At 33.9% G+C, this 26,503-nt stretch overlaps 1 protein-coding gene across 1 annotated transcript in view; it reads right to left on the bottom strand.

Annotated features, from left to right (window-relative positions):
• Nucleotides 1–1,267: 1,267 nt before the first annotated feature.
• LOC143232506 (uncharacterized) overlaps nt 1,268–26,503 on the bottom strand; it is a 64,407-nt gene continuing 39,171 nt past the window's right edge. The window contains 6 exon segments of the mRNA XM_076468060.1: nt 1,268–2,053; nt 3,997–4,051; nt 8,838–8,898; nt 19,274–19,436; nt 25,221–25,330; nt 26,215–26,349. Of these exon segments, the coding sequence (XP_076324175.1) occupies nt 1,948–2,053; nt 3,997–4,051; nt 8,838–8,898; nt 19,274–19,436; nt 25,221–25,330; nt 26,215–26,349 (630 nt within the window). The 3' untranslated portion in view covers nt 1,268–1,947.

The raw sequence follows: 26,503 nt of genomic DNA, 5'->3' as shown, positions 1-26,503 counted from the left end.
CTGTATGTAATTTGTGATTTATACAATGTATAATCTATTATTATTTTGTGATACTTTTTAATATTTCAAGACAAAAATATATAACAAATGCAAAAAGTATATAAAAATTTTTTATTTATTTACAACCTGGTCTAAGTTAAGCACAGTCAATAAAAATCTTATATACATAATATATCCTTTCTAATGGTTAATAATATAACAGTCATTATTCTGTACTCTTCAGTAAATTTTATTTTTGTATAAAAGGAATTCAGTTACTTGATTTTTTAAAAAGCAGCATATTGAGTCTTAAAGATACAAAATACTTCAGTACATCTGTAGACTTACATTGGGTATGTATCGGTTTATTCAGTATACATAAATTTTTAAAAATCTTTATCATAACTATTTTACACATAAAAGCTGAAATCAGTTCCACTTTCATATTATTAAGATCTATGTTTTTAAGTGTTCAGTCTTGACACAACTAGTAAATCACCAATTGTTAAAATAGTTTTGAAAAGCATAAAACATGTAAACAAGGAAATAACTTAAAATGTGTAAGTTTGAGTTTAATTATTTTAAATTCTTATCTAAATAAACATCAAATGTGGCAGAGTCAAACTGTTTTCCCTGATGTTAGTCTCAACTTGTTATTTTCTAAATAAAATATTCTTGTTTAAGCTGATCATACATAACGTAAAAAGCCTGAACACGTGTACAGGATGGCTAATAGATACATGTCGAAAAACTGATCTACCACTTTAACAAAAGGAATAAAACGTTTTCTTTTAGTGAGGTTTGTTTCATTGCCTTCTAAAATCGTACACTCACACACATTTTTTTTTTAAAACAAAAAATCACAGCTTACTTTTGAAACTGCAAGTATTATAATGAATGTGAAATACAAATTAATACAATTCAATCTTAAAATGTGTAAACATACTCCACTAAATAATCTCACTCACTTCATGCAATAAATATGTAGAAATCATAAATGTATAAACTGGAATTACTTATGTTATCTTCTGCAATTATCTTAAATACCACTAGTTAAAAGACAATCCTCATCAAATACCTTATATTGAAACAGGTGTTCAGCAACAGTTTCAACTTTATTTATGCAACAAAACTACAGCATTTTTGTTCACCTTTGTTTCAGTACTGACTATATAATAACACCTTTGTATTTGTAAACAACCAGTTTTACATCTAGAATATTAAAAAGAGTTTCATGTTCAATGAAAAACAAAATTAATTTAAATAAATCATTCAAACACAATTAGCATTTTCTTATTTTTTTTTGCAAACAAAATGTCACATATGAGGTACTTTGAGTTAAGAAAGGCCAACTGAAACAGCTTTTATACCCTACACACAGAGCTGGAGCTCTGAAAGCATACTATCAGCTTTGAACAGAATACAACTTATTAACAGTCAAATCCTGGATTTAATAATATATATAACAGGATTCAAAATTATGTAGAAGTAGAATAAAACAAAATACTTTAACTTAAACATTATAAAATGAAGTGAATGGTTTTCTTGAGTAACTAGTTCATAGTCTTTAAATTTTACATCATGAAAGAATGTTTCACTGAGCACTGCTACACACACATAATATGGCATTAAGTTTACTAATAAAAACTTTGGTAAAACAAAATTAATAGGTACAAAGCTCCTGTAATAATAGCTACCATACAGTACAAATACAAAAGGCATAGTTTTCCATATAAACATTAAATAGATTGCCCCTGAAGAAGAAAGGCCCATCTTTTGAAAGCGTTCGGGTTATAAGGGTTGCTATTTCAGTTTCAACATTAAATAGAATATTTGGGACCTGATGTGTTAGAATAAACAGCATTGTCTGGAAGAATTTACTTTCATATTTATATTAATATTAGGTCTCAGAATTAAGACAATGGAAATTATCTTTATAACTACTCAAAACATACAAAAGTTACAGTCTTAAAACAATGAACAGCTAAATGCCCATACGTGGATGAATAATAAGTAGACATAAAACAACAGTTGCAAGGCACTCTTCCCTCTCAAAGTACGATAACAATAGATTCTGTAAAAAACAAATTTGAATGTTCATGTGCATATGCACTACTAAATAAAACCTACAAATATGTTAAATAGTGAGTAAAAGACACAATACATCATAAAAATTATAATAATTCTATAACATATGTTAAAGGCAACAAAAAATTACCAAAGTAGGTTAGATTGTATACATTATGTACACATTTGGATGCTAATGTAATTATATTACATTGATAGAGATATCTCTGTACTATTAAATCATTATAAATAAATTTATATATGAAGGCCAAGAGAGAAAGCAAGAACACAATAACTGTTTATACATGTGTCAAGATGGTATTAGCATGAAATATAACAACTAAGTTTATACATGTATGTCAAGATGACATTAGCATGAAATATAACAACTAAGTTTTACATGTATGTCAAGATGACATAAGCATGAAATATAACAACTATGTTCTTACATGTATGTCAAGATGACATAAGCATGAAATTTCACAACTATGTTCTTACATGTATGTCAAGATGACATTGGCATGAAACATAACAACTATGTTCTTACATGTATGTCAAGATGACATTGGCATGAAACATAACAACTATGTTCTTACATGTATGTCAAGATGACATTGGCATGAAACATAACAACTATGTTTATACATGTGTCAAGATGACATTAGCATGAAATATAACAACTAAGTTTATACATGTATGTCAAGATGACATAAGCATGAAATTTAACAACTATGTTCTTACATGTATGTCAAGATGACATAAGCATGAAATTTCACAACTATGTTCTTACATGTATGTCAAGATGACATAAGCATGAAATTTCACAACTATGTTCTTACATGTATGTCAAGATGACATTGGCATGAAACATAACAACTATGTTTATACATGTATGTCAAGATGACATAAGCATGAAATTTCACAACTATGTTCTTACATGTATGTCAAGATGACATTAGCATGAAACATAACAACTATGTTCTTACATGTATGTCAAGATGACATAAGCATGAAATTTCACAACTATGTTCTTACATGTATGTCAAGATGACATTAGCATGAAACATAACAACTATGTTCTTACATGTATGTCAAGATGACATTGGCATGAAAATAATAACTATGTTTGTATACATATGCCAAGAAGGTAAGAATGGACATAATAACTAAGTTTTTATATGTATGTAAAAAAATTATTAGCACAAACATAAGAACTAAGTTTACGTGTATGTCAAAAACATATTTATACCAATGTAAAAACTAAGTTTACGTGTATGTCAAAAACATATTTATACCAACGTAAAAACTAAGTTTACGTGTATGTCAAAAACATATTTATACCAATGTAAAAACTAAGTTTATGTGTATGTCAAAAACATCAACATGAAAACTAAGTTTACGTGTATGTCAAAAAACACCAACATGAAAACTAAGTTTACGTGTATGTCAAAAAACACCAACATGAAAACTAAGTTTACGTGTATGTAAAAAACACATTAACACCAACATAATAACCAAGTTTTTATGTGTATGCTAAGAGAGTTATCATGAACATAAGATTTAAGTTTGTACATGTATGACAAGAAGGGTTAAAATATTGAACATACAACAGCTATATGAAAGTAGTAAAAGTGGTTTACTGATTAAAGAACTTACATTGTAATAAGATGATTTGACTTATTTAAAGAGAAATTTGTTTTTGCCAAATTAAATCTAAGTAGATTTTCTTCTCAATTAGCTTTCTTCTTAACAGATTACACACTCAACTTTGATTAATCATAAAAGAACAACAAATGAAGGAAAAAAGCTAAAAACATTACTATAAGATAACTAAACATCGTTACAACATTACAGTAATCATGACACTTGTAATTCATCATAAGAAAAAAGTAGTTGCTTATCAACAAGATGCTAAAGTACTGCTAATTACAAAAAAAACAACTAACGAACCTCCTTCCACGAATCCATCTCCTAAATTTGTAACAGTGAGTTTTCACATGCCGAGCTAAATGAACAAAAGAAATCTGTCATAAATACAGAGAACATAAAGATTAAAAGGGTGTTCCTGGAATGACAATGTGGTTAGTAACTACTGTAAGTGTATGTGTTTGAAAATTCAAACTAAATATTCTTCTTCATGGTTAGACTTACAATTTTATTTGTGCAAGTTATCATAAAAAAAAAAATGGCATGTGATGGAGGAAACCAAAATTTGTTAAGAAATAGTATTAATAATTACAAGTCACTGATATATTATAAATATTAAGCATCTCTTATAAAGACCAATCTTTAAAAATTGCTTATAATAATATTAAATATCATTTGTATAATATGAATGCTAAATGTCATGTGTAAAATATAAACTTAAAATATCACTTGTATAATTCTAATGTTTAATGTCACTTGTATAATTTCAACAATAAATGTCAATTGTATAGTAATTGTCTTTCACATTAATAACACAATCATAAAAATTACAAAAGAGAAAGAGACAATAAATGTACTATGGAAACTTCTAAAAATGTTAGTGATATACGTACATGAAAATTATGGAACTAACAAAAATGCTGCTCTATGAGTGGTTTTTGTGCTTGTAATTACTAATCATATTATTCATCCCTAATTAAAAAATTTAGAAGTGAATATTTTGTAAAAAATGGTTTTTTCTGTATGAAGTGCTGCATGGGAAAAGTGTTAGATTGTGGTCTTTAGTGATACACAACTCACTGCATCAAAATGATTCAATGTACAGAGCTTAAAGTGTTCATAAATGTTTCAGACAAACTGTAATAATTTTTATATATATTCAAAGTATTATTGCTTGTTGAAAGAAATAATAGTTTAATGACAACAGCATCTCAGAACTGCATTTAAAAATTACATCAATAAAGATATAATCAATCTCATGTACAGTTCTGGAGGAAGTTGTATTATTGTTGTGATAAAGAAATGGTTGTCACACATACCACAGTTATTTTTCTAACTGGTTGACACCTGAATACTCAAAGTGTGAAATTGATTATGGAGTTTTGTTTATGGTGCCATTCAGTAGATGTCACAGGAGAATTATCCCTCTGCAGGAAGTGCCCAAAGAGAGTCTAGGAGGTGTGGAACAGTGTTTTTCTTATTTTGTAAATCGATGTACAGAATCAGTTTTTTGCATATGCAAATATCAAGGCCATATGTGGATACCCACTACCAGTTTTTATTGTTTTGGGTATATTTAGATTATTAACTTAATTGGAGTATTAGGCCACTTTGCAGTGCCACCAGTTAGTTATTTGGGTTTTAGTCCTATCAACTTCTAGGGTCATTATGACCATCAGTGTGTTGAGACTCCTCACTACTACTGAGGATGTGTGCAGCTTGAATAATGAAGTATGTGACACTTGATTGGTTGTTGTAGAACTATGCAGCTCAAAGGAAACACTGGTGTGAAGCCAAAAAGAGAAAATATCACATCTCAGTGGGAAACTGCACTACATCAAATTGAGGTATACTCTTTCTCTTTATTACAGTATCTTGGATACAAAAGGTAGAAAAATATCAAGGAATCCTAGAAGATGAGAGACTAATGAATGGGATTCCAGGGAGTTGAGTGGCTACGGCATGACATACTGTGGTGGTGGTTCAACCTCATCCGACACCAGATGGTATCTGATTCATGGTAGGAAGAGGATCACTTATCTCTTCACCTTGAATCTGGAATTGGTAAGGAAGACAACTTTCTGTACCAAAAGCTTGAGCTTGAACATATTTCCAACACAAATAACACCAGATCTGCAGGGAACCAACAACATCCAGCAGACAGTAGGGAAGGTGGAAAGCCTCAGCAGAATGACATCTTCAGTCCAAAGCTTGATGACAAGGGGTATAATAATTACAGCTGATGGTTGAAGGAGGATGTTCATCTGTGCCCAAGCAGGAAGAAATGTTCTGCACCCAGCTACAACCAACACCATTTACTAATATCCAGTAGATGGTAGAAAGAAAGACTGCAAATCTGGGGTGCTTCTTCAGTCCAAAACCTGGTAGTAGTGGGAACTTTCCACCTATTCTGTGGCAGAATGAAGGATACCATCCAGCACATGTTAGGACCCACCAGGATGGTAGAGAAGAGGAACATTTCAAACTGGAGGACAAACTGTAATTACATATACATATTCATGAGATGGCAGAGTACTACGACAAAAACATGACAACATCTGGAATTGCACATCAAGTCCATGGTAGAAAGTGCTACATGTCAGCAACACCTGGAGGATGCCACTGACTGCTCTCAACTGAGTGGTATGATTCATCTATTAGGAGGACAAGCCTTCATGGTCCACCACCCCAATGGTTAAGAACTCTTTTAAGTTGTTAGGATTTCCATAGTTTCCTAGAAGAAAGGGGGAAGCATGCATTGGAGCGAGCAGGACTATACCACTGGAGATAGGAGAAATAGTGACTATGAAGAGCTACCACATTTGATGGAGTCAGTCAACCAAAATGAGCCAGCACCTGGAACTGTGGTAGGAAGCGACTCAATGCCACAGAGCAGCTGAGATGGGGAGCAACCCCTGTCTACTTTACTCATTAGTCCATGAGTGCATGGTTCAAAATGAACATATTTATGATGAAAAAAAAACTAGAAAGAACTACTATCAGTCCTATGGAATAATCAATCTCTACAATGTGCATAACCCAAACCTGCAAAATAATTGTTTTGTCATAGATAATAATAAAATAGATACACAACGAATACCTGGTGGTATGTGGAATTGAACAACATGTCCATAGTAGGAAGATTTACAATGCAATTAACATTGAGCATAGTTACAGAATGGACAGTTTGGATTAAAAAAAAAAGTATACCCAGTCAGCCATTACTTATCAGAGTGGGACAGACAAAAAAGATCCTGAAAAAGAAAAACTTGAAAAAAAGCAACCTTTCACAATACCAAAATGCAAAAATTTAAATAAAAATTAAAAACAAAACAAAGTCAAAAGTAAATGAAAAATGCTGACAAATCCCTGATGAAAAACTAGCATGTCTGTACAGTATTACTGGCAACTGAGAAGTGATTAACAAGTGCAGATGTGAAGAAGGGGCTGGTTATAACAAGAGTAGTTTCATGCTCCTATTGGTGGAAAGCTGCTGTGTGATTACTTACATGTGGACATGCAGAAGTGGAAGGTGGAAAGCTAGTGGTGTACACTGAAAATCTGTACTAATAAAAGGCAGTGCTAGTTGATAAAATCTATTTTGTGAGAAAAGGTAAGATACTGTATTTGAATTAGTAGCCAGTATGCACAACTAAGTCTGATTATTAACTCAACAATGATCTTACTAGATGTTGTTAAATAGTGTACATCTTACATTCACTTTTCATGAGGAAGGGCTGGTGGAATATCCACTCTTTTAGAGTCTTCCATTAGAACTTCAACTGGGTTACTCTGACTTCTTTGCTAAGTTTATAGTGTGTTATCAGTTAGGTGAATGTAGAAAGATTATTTTACCAAATAAAATAGTATGTGTGTGTGTGTGGCTTATATCACATTAATTACTTATTTCTACATTTTACTATAAGGGTTTCTTCATTCACATTACTGGCTGTACAAGATGGATTGATATCACAGTGTATGTTATTATCCTCAATTTTGAATTCCATTAGTGATTTTGTTTCTCCAATGTACTTGAATCCATATGATTAAGGGAGTTTATAAATGTGATGTTTAAAATATAATGCAATAATAATGGTATATGAACCACACACAAGAAAATGAAAGATGAAGAAAGTCTTCTACAAAATGTAACCAATATTACACTTAGTCAACTTAGCATAGGAGTCAGCAGTACTTGTTTATCCCTTTTTGAAAGCAATCAAATTCTAATAGGGAGGGGAGGGGGGTTTAAGACTGTAGATGAGTGAATAGTGCACCAGTCTTTTTCTATCAAGAACACCTAAGATCTAAATCTAGCCAATAACACTAACAATGCACAGTCTTTCTCATAGAACTTCCTGGAAGACAATATCTAAAATATAGGACACAAGTAATTTCATAATTATCACCTGATAATAAAACTAAATCGTAATTACAAATTTTTTGATTATACAGGCTACTAACCTTACAATATATCATAATTTCATTGGTTATCCTATTTACTTATTTTGATGAATTAATTACTTCGACAGTTGTTTTTTGCTTTACAGAAAATCCCACTGGTAATTTGAAACTAATGGATTATTACAATGGCCTAGGTTGTGGAATGAACCTAAGATAAGTGGGTTGTTTTTAAAATCACCCTAATTTACAAAAGGGTGACAAAGGTAAATTATATAAACAGTATAGAGTAAGATAAAAAATTGCATAGGTTTATTGAAATAGAGAAAAAAATGAAGAAAACATCTGTTCAAAGTTATACAAACTGTCATAAATGATGAAGCTAATTTTCTCTTTATGAAATAATTACTTACTATGAGAAATTACTAATATTATATTAAAACAAAAGAAAAACTTATGACTCTTGAATTATACAATTAATGAAGTCATTATAAGAAGGAAATATGAAACCTGGGTTACCGAGTGCACAGTATAATGAACTGCTATATAGATATACTGTGTAGCATTTATTATTATGAATTGTATATTTATCAAAGAAATCTAACTCAGGACCAAAGATATGCAATGGTTATTAGACTTTATGTACAAAGTTTCTGTATTTACAGTCATAAATATTCTGAAACTAGCACTGTAATATTAAACAAGATTACATTAGGGCACAAAACTGGACTTGGTATACTTACATATGGAATAATTGGTTTCTAGTACCATTTGGGGTCTGTCATCTTCCAACAGTAGACGATACTGAAAGTATTAACACATACAAAAAATAATTACATTTACTCAAAGATTAGAAATTAGAACGAGATTTATGATCTTTATTAGAATACAGCAGTTTTAAAATTTTCTCAACACACATCTAAGAACTGATTAAAAAGTTTTAATTTGAAGAACAGTCCAATTTAGTAAACAACATCAAGCAAGCTTATTAACATTGATGCACTAAGAAACAAATTAAAAACTTATGAACTGATAAACCAACACCATCTTAATTACACACAGTAATACAAAAAAGGCATATTTTTAGCACCCAGAGTTTGGTATTTTAGGATCAGGTATGAACAAGAACCATACAGTAGAAAGTGGTGTATGGTTTGTTGGTTGTTCTGAGTTGAAAATTTCAAGTTTCTCACAAAGAAAATAAGATTCCTGTACATTTGTACACCAGATGCAAGCAAATGGGATTGATTTACTACTTCAGATTAAGCTAGCAATGAAACGTGTTATGAAAATTAAAACTTAATACAATTACTATGACATTTTGTCATAGTAAAGAATTTCACAGTAAAATTGGATTCTCTAATCATAAAGGGTTTCTTTGTCAAAAAGTAAACTTTTAATTATTTGTTCACAAAACAATGTATCAAATTTAATTATGTAATACTGCTTATGTGATTTGGGCTTCAAGTTTATCCATATGATGTCAATTCTAGGAGAAAAATCCTCATGGTTCCATTGAACCCCACTGAGATAGTAATATGAATGTTATCTTTGGTATCCTGTTGAACCTGTTAGATTGGTTGGTACTACTTATCAGTTAATTTCTAGCTTTTGAAATGGTTCAACTAGATATTTAAACTACAATGATATTGTACACCTCAAATTATATCCTCAGACAGGTCAGTTATTTTTGGTAGATGTATAACAGTTCAAACACCATACAGAAATTATGGCAGACTGCATCATTACATTCACGTAGGAAAATGTTACTCTTATACGAGTCTATACAATAACAATTAGCTAGAATTGTCAGTAATATATAGTGTAGTACCAATCAATGAATGACTATTAGCTTTACTATCATACAAAATCATAGGCCATTTATCCATTATCACTGGTTTAGGCACTTGAAAAGCAAGAAGCACAGATCAATGCGATTCCTATTATCACCGAACATGCTCACTCTATCAGCTGTGGGTGTCATATTTTTGTTTTTGAGTTATGGCAAAGCTTCTTAATACTGTCATTAATTTTGAGTTGTTGACCACAGGAAAGACAATGAGTGAGTTGTATCTACTGCACAATCTTAGGCTACTCTTTTTCCCAGGAATAGTACGATTCACTGTTGTATTGCCATATTGCCACAAGTTTTTTGCCTTTAGTTATATAACAGTTAAACTTACACAAAATACAACAGGTATTAGTAATCAAGCTACATTTACCTATTGATTTAATTATGATTAGTTGTAAACTGAAAGCGTTTTACAGGAAAACTGAAATCTGGCTGTCATCAAATGCCATTTAAACACAGTCTAAAGACTTATCTATTTCTTAGCACATGTTCCTACAGTTTCTTTTAATATGTACTGTCAATTTTAAAGCAATTTTAATTATCTTCATGCACTCTTTCTAAACTTCAATCTGAAACAAAATTTCTTGCTTAAAAATTTATGATGCTTTTTAAAAGTTAATTATTTTAAACTTTTTTGTGCTAATGATGAAATAAGAAAATATCATTGTTGTAATATAATACTTGAATCTCTTCCTTGCAAATTATTTTAATCTCTGCAAAGATTTATCCAGTATTATCATGTGTACTTTTGCCAAATAATAAGTGTTGTACTCTGTTTTTTAACATCTGCCACATATGTAAACCCAGCATCTTTTAGTACTGAGTCTAGGATGGCTAATGAGGTGATCATTCTGAAACTGTTGATTTAGGGTTATTTCAGTAAGTCTCAATGAAAATAGCTTTGCACTTTTTCTAAAATGAAAAAAAACAAACAACAACAACTATATATTAATGAAAATATGACATGATAAAATCTACGTCGATTATACTATGGTGGTACCATGTTAGGCATTATGCCATTCTTACATTTACTTTTCATTGCATAAATGTTCTTTTTAATTTCAAATTTACTAGATAAATAATCTTGTAATGCATCATGCATGTGCTTCAACTTCAGTAATGTAGCTTTCTTGGTTTTGCTGTATTGTTAATTTCACAAAATATTGAAACTAATGATTTCCTATATATGTTCCCAATGACCCTTTTTTGAAGATACAGATATTACTGTGCCAATTGTTTATGTTTTGCTATTGATACAGTAGTTGTTAACAAGTCTATGATTCAGCTGGTATGGCCAATTTGACTGGGATTCTTTTAAGTTGTTCCTTAATCTCACCTGGACCACAGCTTAATCACTGCTCTTAAACTGTCACATTCACAACCACATCTAAAACATTTTAAGCATGTTTCACTGCTACATCATCTAACTTTACAAGTTAACATCTCTGTGTTGACTCTCTTATGACGTAGATCTCAAAAACAGTTGTTTTATCAAAACAACTCAAACCTTTCCAGAAAGATCCCCACTCTTTTTTCACAAGTTGGCTTGTATGGCAAGTGTTAAATATCACACCATAATAGCAACTTTTACTAATTTTCTAATAAGAAATCTAAGGATAATTATTTAATTAAATAATTAGTTTGTGAAAATATGCAGTGAGATATAAAATGAAATTAGCTGTGCTTGTCACAGGTTTCATACTGCAAGGAACGTATATTTTCATACACAACAGTTTAGGATTAAACTATTGCATCTGAAGATGTCAATCACTTGAAACAAAGAGTATAGTTTAATAAAACCAAAAGAAGTTGAAAATGTGAAAATTAGTCTCACATGAGAATAACAGATTAGATGAACGTAATCAATTATGAACCCTAAAATTAATTGAATCAGAAAATTTCATTAAATGTCCAGCTCTATATTTAAGGCATACTGCAGTCTCTGTATCTTTTACTGTACATTTCTTCATCACACTTGCCTATAATTGTTGCTGGACCTATAAAAAACGTGCCCAACCTCAAGTATTTGCCGTCTAAGCTAGTCAACTTATTAATCTTAGCAAACATTTAATACAGGTTTTTCCTTCACATTGTACGATAGGGTGTTGTCTAGCACACAGCTAGATCTAGCAAAACTCTAGCTGCTTCTTTCAGATGTTTACTCTCATACATCAGCCCCCCTGAGTTGCTGATGATGGCTCGTTTCTCAAATTATGCAGCTTTTCCTCAATTATATTTTCTTACTTTCCTACTCCATTTTGGTTTTGATTGATTGATTTAGTGTTTTATGGCACAAAGCAGCGAGGCTATCTGCGCCAGACATTCGGTAAAAATGTAAAATAAAAATAAATAAATAAATGTAGTAATAGACATAAATGGAAATGAAGGTAAAACAAAAAAGTATAAAACCAATGTTGACACCTAGTCTACAATGTTAAGATAGAAGGCAGAGTATAAGAAGTTGTAAGGTATTTACTCTAGCAAAAATGTAATGATCATAACCCGCCAGGAAGATTAACAGGTAAGTTCAAGAACCACCGTCAATCACCTGAAGTTGGCCTTTCCAGTCCTGGTTCTGGGTTATGTGTCATAGCAGCTATTATCAAAATGTAAAAGAATAAAAGTTTTAAAAGACACTCCGCAAAATCGTAATAATGAGTAGCTAAATGTCCAGTAAAAAGATAAAGTCAAGTAAATGGAGTAAAATTTGTAAAAGTAAATGAAGGTAAAAACAAAACAGCAATTAAAACAGAAAATGGTGTAAAAACCAATGGTGACATCCAGTCTTCAAAGTTGTAAAATATTTACTCTAGCAAAATGTTAATGATCATAACCCGCCAGGAAGACTAACAGGTAAGTTCAAGAACCACCGTCAATCACCTGAAGTTGGCCTTTCCAGTCCTGGTTCCGGGTTATGTGTCATAGCAGCTATTATCAAAATGTAAAAGAATAAAAGTTTCAAAAGACACCCCAAAATCGTAATAATGAGTAGCCAAATGTCCAGTAAAAGATAAAAGTCAAGTAAATGGAGTAAAATTTGTAAAAGTAATTGAAGATAAAAGCAAAACAGCAATTAAAACAGAAAATGGCGTAAAAACCAATGTTGACATCCAGTCAACAAAGTTGTAAAGAACTACCTGTAGCAGAATGGTAATGATCGTAACCTGCCAGGAAGACTAACAGGTATGTATAAAAACCACCGTCAGTCACCTGAAGTTGGTCTTTCCAGTCCTGGTTCCGGGTTATGAATCAATATGGCCAGTACTAAAAAGTTAAGTAGTAAAATGGTGAAATGATATGCAGCAAAAGTATAATAATAACTCGCCAGGATGACTAACGAGTAGTTCAAACGGATAGTTCAAACAGGAGCGTTAGTCACCTGAAGTTGGCCTTTCCAATCCTGGTGTCGAATTATTTAATGTTCTGGCCATTGTCCAATGTCAAATTGAAGGAGAGAGATTAAAACTGTAAAAAAGGAACCACAATTAAAAAGGTGTAATGAATAAATATGCAACACTTAAATGAGATTAAAAAGGTTAATGGCCATTAAAAAATTAAAAACATTATCAAGGTGGACAGAGTCACCATCACCAATAACTCTGTCCAATGTTACAGATTGACCCTGGGAAAAAATATGTTTAAAATATTGCCGTCGTTGAGAATTGTAACGATGGCAAGAAAGTAAAACGTGGCTGATAGTGATTTGAGTGTTACACAAACTACACATTGATGCATCAGTTCCAGATAAAAGAAAATGATGAGTTAAAAAACTGTGACCAATGCGTAGCCTAGTGAGAACAACTTCCTCCTTCCGAACTTTACGGAAGCTAGATGGCCAAAGTCCAATTTTGGGTTTGATTTGAAAAAGTTTGTTGTCACGTTGCTCATTCCAAGTGGACTGCCAGCTGGCACGGAGCCGAGCCTTGAAGACAACACCATAGTCCATGTACCGAATAGGCATAGGAGTGATGGTGCTGAAGCAGACATATTTAGCTGCCATGTCTGCAAGCTTGTTCCCGCGAATACCAACATGGCCTGGTATCCAGAAAAACTGGATTGAAGTAGCTGCTAATGAGAAATGGGCCAGTCGGTTTGGAATATCAGCGAGAATAGGATGTGAGCTAACGTGTAGCGATTCCAAGGCAAGTATAGAACTAAGCGAATCAGTATAAATAGTGCAGTTGGAGTACTGCTCAGCTGCAATATGATCCAGGGCAAGAGATATGGCATACAGTTCAGCAGTGAACACAGAAGCTGTAGAAGGGATTCTGCGCACAACTACTGACCCATAGCAAACCATAGCAGAGCCCACTGAATTACCTGATTTGGAACCATCTGTATAAATGGGAACTGAATGATTGTTTGAAAGATATTCATTGAATAAAAGACGGTACTTCCAATCTGGAGTATCTGCCTTTTAGGTGACTGAAAGAAAGGTCACATTTGGGGGCTGTAATAAGCCATGGTGGGATGGGCCGACCTGTGGAATCTGAAATGTTATCCAAGGACAGACCCAATTCATCCAATTGCTCCTGGATGCGAAGGCCAAATGGAGCAATGACAGATCGTCTGTTCTGAAAAAGTACTGCCCACCGAGGAAGGAAAACACATTTCCAGGTGGGATGCTTTGGTAAGGAATGAAGTTTCAAGTATATTGTAAAGATAGTTGCAAACGGCGAAGGTGTAGAGAAGGTTCATGAGATTCAATGTATATACTTTGAACTGGAGAGGTACAGAAAGCCCCAGTGCAGAGTCAAGTCCTTGGTGATGAACGGGGTCCAGCATCTTTAAGGCGGGGTCTGGCAGAGCCATAGACCATTGATCCATAATCGAGTTTCGATCTAATAAGAGCACGACATACCTTTAACATTGAACAGCGATCTGCCCCCAACTGGTAGAAGAGAGAACACGGAGGATGTTCAGTGCTCTTGTGCATTTGACCTGAAGCTGCTTTAAGTGTGGTATAAAGGTCAGTTTACGATCAAAGATAAGCCCCATGAACTTGGTCTCGGGACCACTGGCAGCAAAACTTCACCGATATGAAGTTCAGGATCAGGGTGAATACCCGCCGACGGCAAAAGTGCAGGCATACAGTTTTGGAGAGAGAGAAATTAAAGCCGTTCGCCAGAATCCACTTCATTACACAACTGAGGGCGGTTTGTAGTTGCCGCTCAATATATCTCATGTTTGATGACTGACATGAGATGTGAAAGTCGTTGACATACAGCCCATTCGCAACAGTGAGAGGGAGTTGTTCAGTGATGGCATTTATCTTTATACTGAAGAGTGTAACACTCAATACACAGCCTTGAGGGACTCCAAGTTCCTGTACAAAAGAACGGAAAGTGTCGAACCCACACGAACTTGGAATCTCCTGTCCATTAAAAATTTTTTTAATAAACATGGGTAGATGGCCACGTAACCCATATGTATGGAGGTCTTGCAAAACGCCATACCTCCATGTTGTGTCGTAAGCCTTCTCTATGTCAAAGAATATTGATACAAGATGTTGGCGGTTGAGAAAGGCTTCTCTGATAGATGTTTCAAGACGAATTAGGTGGTCTGTGGTGGAGTGCTGTCGAAGGAACCCACACTGGGTGGGCGAGAGGAGGTTGTTTGATTCAAGGAACCAAACAAGACGAGCATTAACCATCCTTTCTAATGTCTTACAGAGACAGCTCGTCAAAGCAATTGGACGGTAGTTTGAAGGAATCTTGGGATCTTTCCTGGCTTAGAGAAAGGTAAAATAATAGCTTGGCGCCAGGCATCAGGAAAAACATTCTCCTGCCAGATCCGGTTGAAAACAATGAAAAGGACATCAAGAGAAGCAGGAGATAGATGGTGCAGCATGTCATAATGAATATCATCAGGTCCAACAGACGTACTGGCAGACCGATGAAGGGCCATTTTTAGTTCCACCAGGGTAAAAGGACAATTATAGTCAAAGAAACAGTCAGTTCGAAAGGAAAGAGGTGATCGCTCTGCCCGAGTCTTGATGGCCAGGAAGGTGGAGGAACAAGCAGAAGTGCTAGATACCTGGCAAAAGCTTTCACCTAGAGTGTTAGCGATGTTCCGAACATCAGTCACCTCCTGACCAGAGAGTAAGATCGAGAGGGGGATAGAATTGTAGTGTCCATTAACCTTTCAATCCTGTCCCATATGATCTTGGAACTGGTGGTAGAAGATATACTGGTTGTGAACTTAATCCAAGATTCCTTCTGGCTGTGACGCCTTACCCACCTAGCATGTGCACGGGCCCGTTGGAAAGCAACCCGGTTTGAAAGTGTGGGATATCTATGAAAAGTATCCCAAGCCCGCTTTTGAGCCTTCCATGCTAAGTGGCAAGCAGGATTCCACCACGGACGAGGATATCGCGGAAAACGTGTCGAGGTTTTAGGAATACACTGAGCAGCTGCATGTGTAATACAGTCAGTTACCGCTGCTACACAGTCGTCTATTGATGGCTGATTTACGATGGCAGGATCAAGTTCTGCGAGAGCAGTGAAAGTGGACCAGTCTGCCTGATCCAGCTTCCACCGGGCACGCGGGTAGGGTGGCATCGACCATGGCCAGTCTCTCTCAAAAAGATCGGAAAATGATCACTGCCTAGTGGATTACTGTCAACCCTCCATGAAAAATGGGAGAATAATGAAGGGGAGCAAACTGAGAGATCAATAGCGGTAAAGGACTGACTAGGTGCATGAAAGTAAGTGGAAGAACCAGAATTGAAAAGAGAAAGATTGTGATCAGAGAGCATCCGCTCTACAGATCGCCCCTCCCATCAATAATAGCACTTCCCAGAGGGGATGATGTCCATTAAAATCCCTAGGATTAGAAATGGAGATGGCAATTGTTCAACGAGAGCATCAAGATCTGATTGATCATATGTCTTTCCAGGGGACAGGTACAGAGAACAAACAGTGATGGTATGACCCAAGGAAACACGGATGGCTACAGCCTCCAAGGGTGTGTTGAGTGACAAAGACAGGGTGGGCACGTGTTGATCAACCAACAGTGCCACCCCTCCATGTACTCGACCATCACACAACCTGTCGTTTCTGTACAGAGAAAACTGCCGAATGGAGACAGTATCAGCAGTTTTGAGAAATGTTTCTTGTAAAGAAAGACAAACAGGATGGTAGGAAGCAATCAGCGTTTTGATATCATCCAGATTAGAACGTAAACCTCGACAGTTCCATTGTATCAAGGTGGCCATTTTTAAGAACGGGTAGATGAAGTGGCTGGAGAACCCTTCGGTTTACGACCACGTCTTTTTTCTTTACTGTCTTTAGTCGGAGGAGGTCTATCAACCTCCATGGATCCTGCTCTGTGTCAGGTGGGCAGGTTTTTGTTATTGGAAGGGGAATCCAGTGACTGAGGACGCGAACGAATAATTGTTTTGTCTCTTGTGGTGGGAGAAAAAGATGTATCAGAAGAAATGCCTGTATTTGAAACTGAAGGACGTGGATCTTGAGGTTTGTTGGAAGGTATGGGAGAAACAGAGATAGGTGTGGAAGTCGATTCATCAACCTTTTAACCATGGAGGTCAAAAGGCTTTTCATTTGTTTTGAAAACGATTCTCTTGGAGGCACAGAGAGATCTGTCTGCACTCCCACTGTAGTTGTGGAATGAAGTGCAGCAGCATATGTCCGAGATGGAGTTGTGGACAGCAATTTCCGAGCCTCAGGATAACTAATGTTATGTGTCGTTTTCAAACGCTGCACCTCTTTTTCCTCCAACCATTTTGGGCAAGAATGAAAGTAAGAGGGGTGAGAACCATTGCAGTTTACGCAATGTGGGTTCATGTCATAGTCATAGGCATCGTGGTCCTTGCCTCCACAACGAGCACATGTCAGGGAACCACGACAGGATGTCTTTGAGTGGGTCAATCTCTGACATTGGAAACATCGAAGAGGGTTTGGTATGTATGGTCGAACCCTGCAATGAGATAACCTGCCTTGATGGTGGCAGGTGCACGTGGTGAAGTGAATGTTAAAACGAGGGTATTTGTTGGCAGTGTAATTCCATCTTTCCGAGTGGAGATGCGCCTCACTGCAGAAACTCCTTGAGTGGAGAGACCAGCGAGAATCTCTGACTCAGGAACGTTCTTCAAATCCCTTTCAACAATAACTCCTCGTGAAGAATTCAAGGTAGCATGGGGTGTAACCTCAATAGGTATATCCCCAATTGCCTTTGAATTCAAGAGGAGTTCACTGTGTTGGGATGTGGATGTTTCAACCAATATGTCACCAGATCGAAGTTTCTTTACTGATTTTGGAGAGCCAGCAAGTCCCTCTAGTCCCTTTTGAATAAAAAAAGGGGACATTTGCCCTAATGGTTTTTCCGAAAGAGAATGTAATATAAGAAAATGAGGTGCGTGTGTTACTGATGTTGAAGATTGCTGTTCTGAGTATTCAAGACGTGGTCGCTACCCATTGACTATTTTTTTACAATTTTATTTAAATTTTTAGAGGATCCATAGGAAAAGAAAAATTTCGGTACCCACTGACCCCACCCACCATGGAGCCCTACAAGGGGACGCACTACAAAGTCATGCAAGGACAATGCAGCAACGCCAGGGTTTCGTGAGCACTATACCCAAACACCAGCATCAGGCACAATGTCCACAACACCCGTTGAGAACTTCCAACACTGGTACTTGGTTGACTCTAGCCCAAGTGGACCAGCCGATTGACCCAAGGGGGGCCACCCAAAGGCCGCCCGTCTACAGGAATTCGAGGCCAAAGTGGTGTGTTAGGGTTGGACCCCTCAACCACCAGGATCCTCTCCTCCCCTTCACGGGTCGCCACGCACGGCAAACACGTGTGTGGATGTTTAGATCCCAGACAAGGTAACCAGATAGAACAGAACCTTCCCTGGGAGGTCCCCTCACCACGTACAGGAATCCACACCGAGGGGTTTGGTTTTGAGCTAGGCAGTTCATGAATATTTCAAGAAATATGTACACTCATGGGAATTTCTCCATCTGATGAGGTTTTTAAGTAAGGTTAACCAATAGACGGTCATAAGTTCTAAAACAGCAGTAATAAGCCAAGTTTTCCTTAGTGCTGCAAGTGATATGTTATGTTTTTTTTTGTCCAGAGTTTCATCTGCCTAACTATTTCAAATGAGATGGTGGGTGGCACCGAGTAACAAAATTTATTATTTATAAAAGTGAATAAGAATCAAACTTTAAGTCTTGAACTATAAACATGAGTTATTTTTGAAGAAAAAAATTTTATTAATATTGTTTTAGCATTTAAGTTAAAATAGAAAAAAAAGAGAAAGTAAAAAAAAATATTTTGGGAACATTCAAAACTAACAAACCTCTCCTTTGGTTGGAGACTGTGCATCAAGAGCTATTCTTTCTTGAGCATAATTTAATTCCTCTTCCACATGATGGCGCTTTTGTTGCTCTTGTTTAAGGGCTAGGTCTAAGGCTTCATTAGCTTGCTGTAATTCAACAGTTTTCATCTTACTCTCCTCCAAGCTACATTAAAAATAAATTAACATAAAGTCTTTTCATTCTTTAAGAAATAAAATATTTGAAAGTAAATAAATGCAAAAAAATCAGAATTTTTAATTAGTTTTAATAAAACTTTTTGCCATTAAATGGAGTTAAAACATTGACTGCTCAGAGTGTAATGTGATTTTTATGTTAAGATTAGAAATATGTTTTTTTCAGCTGAAAATTTTCAATTTCTTATTTTTATTTACATAATCATTAAAACCTACTAAACAAATATAAAATGTTATATCAGAAAATCATATATTTAATCTGCTGTTTTCTATGCTGTAACTATATATAGGGTCAGGTTATAAGATCAATACCATAACCACCATCATAATTATAAAATAAATCTAAATTACCTTTTTCATTTCTGGAATGAGTGCAAATTGTAATAGGAAAAATCACAACTGTTTATCCTAAACAGTTTAAGGATTCTAACAGTATACATGTATATATGCTTCGTTTTAATTGTCTTCTGAATCATGTCATCTAACTTGTAATCCTTCCATACAAGCTTTAACTCATTTGGCCAACAAGCAACTCACGTTACCATATCAAATTATGTAACTGAAAAAGCTACTAACAAGCATACCTCACAAGAAATTTTTGTTATTATTAATACTATTTTTATATTATCTAATCCAGGGGTGGGCAACGTATTTTTCATAGTGGTCACAAATGTGGCTAATGAGAACAATGTTAAACACACTATTCAAAAAAGATGTTAGTTTAATCAAAATAATTGCATTTCAACTAATCTTGATTGGGGTTTCCATGAACAAGTTTTGTGAAATTTAGCTTAATATCTATGCTCAATGAGCATCTTAGCTCTGCCTCTAAATTTATGTCGGTAAGCTGAGATCATTATCTAGACTTGAGAAAATCTAATGTAAAAAATGTTGACTCACACACCTATATGGATCCAAACATGGAAAATAATTTTAAAATTGTTATCTTTAAATTTGGAAGATTTTCATTTATCAGAATAGTGAGTCACATCTCTCTGATACAACATTTTTGTTTACCTTTTATGTGTTCTACACTCTGCAGGGTAAACATCTTGTTTTCAAATCCACAGTTATCCAAAGACAAAAGAGGTGTAATTTCCTTACTGAAATTTTCTAAGTAAAATTGAAATAGATCATGCAAAAATTCAAATATCAATTTCAAATTTATAAATTCGGAGAAATTTAATTCAAATTTTTGAGATACATTTTTGATCAATTTACATGGAGATCATCTTTAGCATGAGAGAAATCATAGTCATTATTTTTTAGAAATCTATTCAACTTTGCAAAATGTGTCAAATCATTCTTTTGTAATTGTTCTGCAAGGAGGTTTAGCTTCAATTGAAATTCACAAATAGACTCTGATTGCTCACTTATTATTTTACCTTTTCCCTGAAGCTTTGTATTCAAATTATTCAAGTGAGTCATCACGTCACACAGAAAATGCAAATCACACTGCCATGACAAAGTTTCAATTTCAGGGAAACTTTCAATTTTACTTTTTTCATGTGATTCAAATTTTTGAGACTGATTTTTGATCCAGTTTACATTGAGATCATCTTTAGCATCAATCTTACCTTTTTCAACAAGATTCTCTTTTATCTGAGGAAATAAAGAAGTAAATCGTTCCAAGACTTTTCCTCCACTTAACCATCTTACACTTGCAAAATCAGTAAGATAATTAAAAGCACAGTCACTGCTTTTTTTCAAAGACTCAACAGTCGATGGATAAGAGAGCTTTCATTTCTCATATAATTCACAATTTTTACAATGTCCATCAAATTTTTCAATTCATCACTTTTAAACATCTGAGCACATAAATTTTCCTGATGCAAAATGCAATGGAAAGATGGCAGAGTGGATTTCACATTATTTTCAATTAAATGCTGCTTTAAAAGAGAAACAAATCCTAATTTTGCTCCAGTCATGGTGGGAGTACCGTCTATTGTGACAGAAATCAGGTTTTTAAAATCCAGATTGAATTTTTTTGACATTTCAAGAATTTTTTTCAAAGATGTTTTTCCACGTTTGATCTCGTAATCCACAAAGGCTAAGCATTTCGTCCCTCGCTTGAAGATCTGAAGTTACATATTGAACCCAAAATATCAACTGTGCAATGTCACTAATATATGTTGATTCATCTAGTGCTAAAGAAAAATAGTCTTTTAGTTGTTCAAGCAAATGATTTTCTATGTCTTTTGCTAACTCTAGCATTCTGCAGACAATTCTTCTTTGACTTAATTTCAAATTATTTACCTTTTGAAGAATATCATCTTTTATTTTTGAATCATAATTCTCCAACAGTGTTTCAATGACTACAATCAATATTTCTTTTACTAGTTCAGCATCACAAAAGTATCTCTTTTTTTTTTTTTATGCTATAATCCAAGCTACTTTATACCTAGCTAACTTAACTTGTTCTATCAATGATAAAAATCGTTTTAGGCCTCCCTTTTGTTCATGAAGTTGCCCTTTCAGAAAGCCAATTTCATTCATATGATTTTTGTTATCAACTAAAAATTTTACATTAAATTCATTGTAAAAATTGCTAAAGTGTTGCTTAAAGTTGTATACTTTATTATTCCTAAAAACTTTGTTACACAAAAGACACACACTGGCTTATTATTTGCTTCAATTACTACAAATTTCAACTCCCAACTTTCATCAAATTCTCACTTCATGTCTTTCATGCATCATTGTCTTTTCAGCAGTAATGTCAGAATCAATTAAATTACCTATATTTTCTAAGTGTTCACCATTCTTTTGTTTTCAAATTATCCACTTATCCATATTATGGGATTAAAAATAAAATATATTTAAACACTTGAAAGTTGCACAATAAAAATATATTTGCAAGTACATGCAAAACAGCTCACACATGATAACAAACATCTAAAGCAGACTGATGTTACAAGATTTACAGAATCTGTGGCAGTGATGAAGTACGCAACATTAGCAATGATGTGAGGCAGTACAGTTGCTGATTACTAAATCTGTGATAAAAAATAAATGATGGAAAAAGTTGATTCCTAAACTCAAGCTGGCCACATGTGGCCAGTGGCCATAGAGTTACCCAACCCTGATCTAATCTAACCTAATAAATTTCTAATTGTCACATTTTAGTTCAATGATTTATAATAAGAAATAATGAGTTTTGTTTGTTTGTTATTAAGCACAATGTTACACAGAGGGCTATCTATGGTCTGCCCATCATGGATATTGAAGTTCAGTTTCCGTAGGTACAAGTCTACAGACTTGGGGAAAATAAGAAATAAAGAATACGCATTAAAACGAGAAATATAATATTTACCTTAGCCTTCTTTTTTTTCCTGTCAACACACAATGAAACTTAAGCCCACTTTTTTATATTAATGATATTACTACACTAAGTAATTACTTATTTAATAAAATAATGCACCTAAAAATACAGAATAATAACACAAAATGCAAACAATTGCCTAAAGCTATTATAACATTCCTGGCTTTCTAACAATGCAATAAGAGCTTTACAAATAAAGATAAAAGGTTGGAAAAACATGAAGGAATCCCAGAATATGTAGGACTGATGAATGGGACACCTGAGTCTTGAGTAGCTAGGGTGTGACAAACCAAAGTGGTAGCTTGATTTCATCCAACACAAGGTTGAATCTGGAATGGTACATCAGATTTGCAGTAGGTACAGGATCACTTACCTCTTCATCTTGAAATGATGAATTGGTAGAGAAGATGAGTTTCTGTACCAAAATTTGCAAGCATTTCCAACACAACCATCATCAGATCTATTTAGAAACAAGATCTTGCAGATTGTTGGAAAACAGAAAGCTCCAATAGGATAGCATCTCTAGTTCAAAACCTGATACAAATGGGAATTTGTAACCAAGTCTGCAGTCTGTGGTAGGAGAAGTATATCCTGCCATACAAAAGCAGGACAACATGCTGCATCCAGCTACAACCAACACCACATCCACTGGAGATCAACATTTAACAGATGGTAAGAAGAGGGATTGGAAACATGGGGTACATCTCTAGTTCAAAATCTGACAGCAGTGAGTATTTGTCATCACATTTGCAGTAGAAGGAAGGAAATCAGCCAGCACAGGATTTATATAGTTAGACTATAATCAATCAACACTGGACCTACTAGGAATGTCCACGTGCTAGACTCTCAACTGAGTGGCATGATTCTTCACTCAGGAGGACAGGTCTTGATGGTTCACCACTTCAGTTGCTAGGAACTGGTAAGAACTCTCTTATTCCACTAGAAGAAAAAAGATAAAAACATACTGGAGAGTCCAGAGGAATACATCACAGTTCAAGGGTGGCTGCAATATCCAATTTCAAAAAACAGAGATAGCATGTCAATGAAGGTGTTCAACAAAACCTGGCAATGTCTGGAATTGTACATCAGGTTTACAGTAAGAAGAGCTTCAATGCCATGAAGCATCAGAGATGGGCAGCAATCATTGTCTGCTTTACTCATTTAGTCCATGAGTGTATGGCTCAAGATGAACATATTTATTATGAAGAAAAACCACTAGAGAGAATTCCCAGCAGTCCTTTGGAACACCCAATCTCTACAATGTGCATAACAAATCCTGCAACAATGTATTTTCAAGACCTTCTTAGGTCATCTTTAGGTTAACGTTGTTCTGTTCTTTATTTTAATTAAAGTTTTAATATCCATACCAGCTATCTTGAGAATACAATATTGCAGGATTTGTTTATTGTTAAATAAACAGCAAAGAAAAACTAAGTCAGTAGTATAATAGAAAACATTGACAAATCTATGAGCATAAACCAGCACGTCTGTACAGTACTACTGTCAATCAAGAAGTAATTAGCAAATACAGATTTGAAGAAGGTGTTGGTTACAATATATTTATAGAAGTGTTGTGAGTTGCTGCATGATAATTTGTATGTGGCTATGTAGAAGTAAAAGATGGAAGACTAGTTGAGTAGAACTATTTTGTAAGGGAGGTAAGATATCGCATAAGAAATAATGTAATATGATATGCCATTTCATAAATTAAAACTTTAGCTTGGTTATGCATAATATGGTATAAAAGATCAGAGGGAACTTTTGGTAATTTATGAAAAAGAGAGTGGGACAGGTGGGTGTAGCAAGTGGGTCCAATTTTCTAGTTTATGTTTCTGTAAAAAAATACAATTGAATATCAAAACATTATGTTTTACCTGAATAATATTTATGTCTTAACTTGTAATTTATGTTAAATTCTGTATTTTTTGGAAGGGTGGCAAATAAATTAGACAATAGGGAAGAGAGAAAGATCATATATCACAATTTTCATTGGAGGGGAGATTAAAGTCTTTATATAATTAAGAACTTAAAACTTATATAATATTAAAATTTTATTTACTAACTAGATTCAAATGCCAATTTTATTTGTATACATTAATAACAAAGTAGTTTAATAAAGTGTTAATGTAATTCTGTCAAAGATTGTGATGTGCATTTTTGACTCAACCAATGCAAAAAGGTAAAGCATGATTCTAATCACTGCGACTGGGTCTAATAAGTTTCAATGTTTTATCAATTTAGGTTTTTTTACATCACTGTAGTGAATAAACAGTCTTTCTAAATTGATAAAACAATAAAGTTAAAACAGGTAATTGGATATCATAACAATGTAAAATTAATTTAAAAAATGAGTATATAAGTTTGAATTATAGTACTGATGATTATCAAGCAAAGGAATCTTTCTTTATTCTACCAAATATAAAAAATATAAATTACCTTTGTTGGAGGAGAACAATCTTTGTGTCTCGAGATTCAGGCACTACATATCCAGGTTCAACTGACAGTTTGGAGGTTTTATCAGCATGAGAAGAAAATGTATCAGCTTGCTAAATAAACAAGATTAAATGAAAGAAAATCTCATAAGATATGGAATTCATGTGCAAACTTAACTATTATAAATGCTTATGAGAATTACAAGTTTAAACATAAACAAGAAATAATAGTGATACTGTACATAATTGTCTCCTTGGCATACAAATATTTTGGTAAAGTTTTGAAAAAACAAGAATTTAATAGCTCAAGTACTTGTCTCATCCTTAAGAAGAAATGGATTTAAACATCGTTTGATGCTCTGAACAATTAATAATTTAACTAGTAATAAATGTAAGCTGTTAAAATATATAAGTAATATCAAATACTCATTTCCAAAGGAGAATGTACATGTTCTGATCTCCTGCAAGCTAAGTAATGTTAATTACAGTTAAAAACAAATTGATGAACATTTAACAAAAAAGTACTATATTATTACAAACAAATATTTTTTTATTCAGATGGATAACTAATGACCCTTAAAAATTTACAGTAACTTTCTGTGTACTTATAGCTAAAATACACATGCATACACAATACATACAAGAGGTATTGACTTGAGCTGAAACTGAGAAACTTGTGTTGGTATTAACAGTAATCAAATAAGTGCAAGTAAAAAGAAACTAAGATTTTAAAAGCTTACATTGTAAAATATATAAAAAAATGTACACATTTTCCATAATAAATATAAAAATACATAGTAAAACTTTGAGTGTAATTCACTTACAAAACAAGAAATAAATAACAGCTAATAGTGAAAAAGAAAAAAGTTCATTTCTTCAAAATATAACTCATGTCCAGGATTCAATCTGCATAAAGTTCTACAAATTTCTCAGTCTTAAAAACTAGGTGTTAATTGAAATGATATAAAGCCCATTCCATTGATTTCTAGTTCTTTCACCTGATCTGATTTGTGTACTTGGAGTTTTCTTGACAAGCTAATCTCTTGGAGGTTTATCAGTTCCTTTTCTTTTTCTTGAAGAGCTTTCTGAGTCTGTGACAGTTGGTGCTGTAAGCTGTTCCTTTCTTCTAACAACTAATAAAGGAAATTACACACAACTAACAGTAACAAAAAATCTAAAAATCACAACAGTTAATGATCTCAGTGTCACTGGTTATATAAATACACAAAATAAAAGTTTGATTCTGTACCATTTCTCAAAAAAAAAATAACAGAAGATTCTGAATGT

This window comes from Tachypleus tridentatus, chromosome 11 (assembly GCF_004210375.1).
Source record: "Tachypleus tridentatus isolate NWPU-2018 chromosome 11, ASM421037v1, whole genome shotgun sequence".
NCBI lineage: Eukaryota > Metazoa > Arthropoda > Merostomata > Xiphosura > Limulidae > Tachypleus > Tachypleus tridentatus.
This window is presented reverse-complemented; position numbering and strand designations above follow the sequence as displayed.